The following is a 2,618-nucleotide window of genomic DNA, read 5'->3' on the forward strand; positions in this document are numbered from 1 at the left end:
GATTAGATAGTCTTAGTTTTCCTTTATTAGTGGATAAAGAAGCTGAAGAGCCCAGGGTACCCCTCTGTTTTTCACAGGAAAAAAATGCCAGGTCCATTCTTCACATGGGTTAAGAAAACCCAGGGTGGAAAGGAAGAAATGGGACCTTAAAACTGAAGAGGGGAGCAAGGAAGCTTTCAGAGTAAATGCATTTTTAAAGCTATTAATGAGGGTTTCTGGGCACAGCTATGATCTCTGGAGCAGCACAGAAGTTATCCTTCCAGCACCAGCATCATTAAGTGCTGTACAATACATTCTGGGAGATGCTCTGATGAGTTTTATACCCCATGATGAGCCAGCCAAGAGATTGGCAGGAGAATGTAAGTGGTGTCACCTACCATCTTCTACACCTGAGCAGTGCAGAGAAGAGGCTCTCCTGGGGCTAACCCATGCCACCTTCCCTCCTCTCTGCAGGCTACATGACTCCAAGCCCTCTCAGTTCCTCTCCCTCTGCTCCTGGGGCTCACAAAGACTGAATAGCAAACATCAGAAGGGTTGAAGACTTCTCATGCCTGTGTACAGCTAAGGCTGGGTTTGTTCCTGGATTCTCAGTAGACTATGACAATACTGGTGAGGAAACAGCACTGGGGGCCAAAGGCAATGTGACTGCATAGCAGTAGTATTTTCATGAAGAAAACATCTCACTAACTAGTTGCGACCAACAGTTTCCTTGGTGCAGGGCAGGAGGATAAGCAAGAGGTAAGTCCCCCCTGCCCCATGCTGCATGTGATGGATGAAGCAAGAAGATGTTTTCTCACCTTGGAAGAGTTTTCTGACGTAGCCCTCGTTGCTCACAATGTATTCGATGCCCTTGTGGGAGTTCATGACTGCTCTCACACAGCTAATGCAGGTGAGCTGAAGCAAGGCATCAGAAATCCTGGCCACCCCTCGCCCTGACAGCCTGTCCAGGGCCTCCAGGAGGAGGTCCAGTCCACACAGCTCCAGGAACTGCACCATCCAGGCATCGTCGCTGTTCTCCAGCCGCTTCTTCAGCCCAGAGTAGTTCACCACCGATGGCATCTGCAGGAGACGGATGCACAGCTCTGGCTCTGCATTCTCCAGGTTGGCCTCGGACTGGTCAGTCTCCTGGGGGCCAAGTTTCTCCTTCAGGGCAGCCCACTTCTTGTGGGCACCTTCCTTCTTGATTGACATGGTGAAGAGTTTGTCCTGAAAGAAAAAGAAAAGGCAAAATGAGAAGTTTGACTGGACTGATCATGAATTCTCCATCAGCTCTGGTTTTCCTCCAGTGATCGGGATGTAAAGCCCAACTGCAGCAGGTCCCATCTGCCCAGCATGTCCCCAAACCCAGCACCTAGGATTGCAGGAGAGTCTTGATTTCCCTTCCTGGCTCCAGCATAAGGGTTTCTAACCCCGCAGCAAGTAGAGAAAAGGCTTGAAAAATCTAAACTGAGTAATCTCTGGAAGGCTTTCTTTTCCAGAAAGCCAAGATAAAGGATGGAGTATTTAGACTGGTTGGAAATAATCTCATTTTAAAGCTTGCCTTGCACTTTCTTTTCTAGGGACTGCACTGGTGAGAAAGGTCCTGGCTGCTTCCCTACAGCAGAGCTTCTGTTTTACCCAAAGACTCCTCCTGGCAGTCACCCCTTGGCAAAAATACAACCAAAAGGTTTGCTCACTGAGTTTTGGTAGGCACGATATGATAGGCTTCAACATGCCTCTTGGAAAGATGCAAAGTGTGATGGGATAGGATATTTGAACCAACTGCCCTAAGAAAATGTGACATTTGGGACTCTTTGGCAGGGACACTCAGCTCACGGCATCAAAGTCTGCACAGAGAGGGCACAGAGGTGATGGAGTTAGTGGGATATGGGGACAGAAAAGCCCTTTAGAGAGCTTCGGAGAAACCTTCTTGCAGAGTTTCCCTATGCCTCAGTGGGAAAGGAGCTGGACAAGAGCCCAGTTGTTCCCTGTGCTGTTAGCTGCAAAAATGATGGTCAGGATAGAAACCCATGAAGGTGTGAATATACCATTTGAGAACACACTGTACAGCTGAAAAGTGATAAAAAGGACCATAAAGGAAATGAAACCCAATGAAACCCCAAACAACAAACCCTCCTGCCAAAGCACCACCTTGAATTTCTGAGATTTGTCATCACTGTCTGCAGCCTAGAGTCCTTACTCACTCCTGGTAACATTCCTGGAGAGATTAGTCAACCCCAGTCCCTCCCCTGTACCCAACCCAGGAATTTGGGTTAGGCTTGATGCAAGGGAGAAGAGAAATCCTCCCTTCCTGGAGGGAGAGAAGCAAAAGTGTCCTGCCCCAGGGACATAGCCCTGGCAATGGGGCAGCATCCTACCCCTCTCACCACAGTGAATTTATAGCCTTGGGGCTGGAAAGGTGCTGCTATGGACCTGTGGTCAAATCCTGTTCCATGCTGTGTATCCAAGCCCATCCATTCTTTGCCAGTGCCTAGGGTCAAGGCTGGACCTTGGCATGGAGCAGTTGAGGACATCAGAACCTCCAGATGGGTCTCACCAGAGCAGAGCAGAGGGGCAGAATCCCCTCCCTTGCCCTGCTGCCCACACTGCTGTGGCTGCAGCCCCGGCCTGGGCTGGTC

General features: G+C 49.6%; 1 protein-coding gene across 1 annotated transcript in view; it reads right to left on the reverse strand.

Moving 5' to 3' along the window:
- Nucleotides 1-1,191, reverse strand: part of INF2 (inverted formin, FH2 and WH2 domain containing) — a 4,287-nt gene extending 3,096 nt beyond the window's left edge. The window contains exon 1 of the mRNA XM_009084267.1: nt 798-1,191. Coding sequence (XP_009082515.1) covers nt 798-1,191 — 394 coding nt within the window. The remainder of the gene's footprint in view (nt 1-797) is intronic.
- Between the last annotated feature and the right edge of the window lie 1,427 nt (nt 1,192-2,618).

Source organism: Acanthisitta chloris, unplaced genomic scaffold, assembly GCF_000695815.1.
Source record: "Acanthisitta chloris isolate BGI_N310 unplaced genomic scaffold, ASM69581v1 scaffold1411, whole genome shotgun sequence".
In the NCBI taxonomy this organism is placed as follows: domain Eukaryota; kingdom Metazoa; phylum Chordata; class Aves; order Passeriformes; family Acanthisittidae; genus Acanthisitta; species Acanthisitta chloris.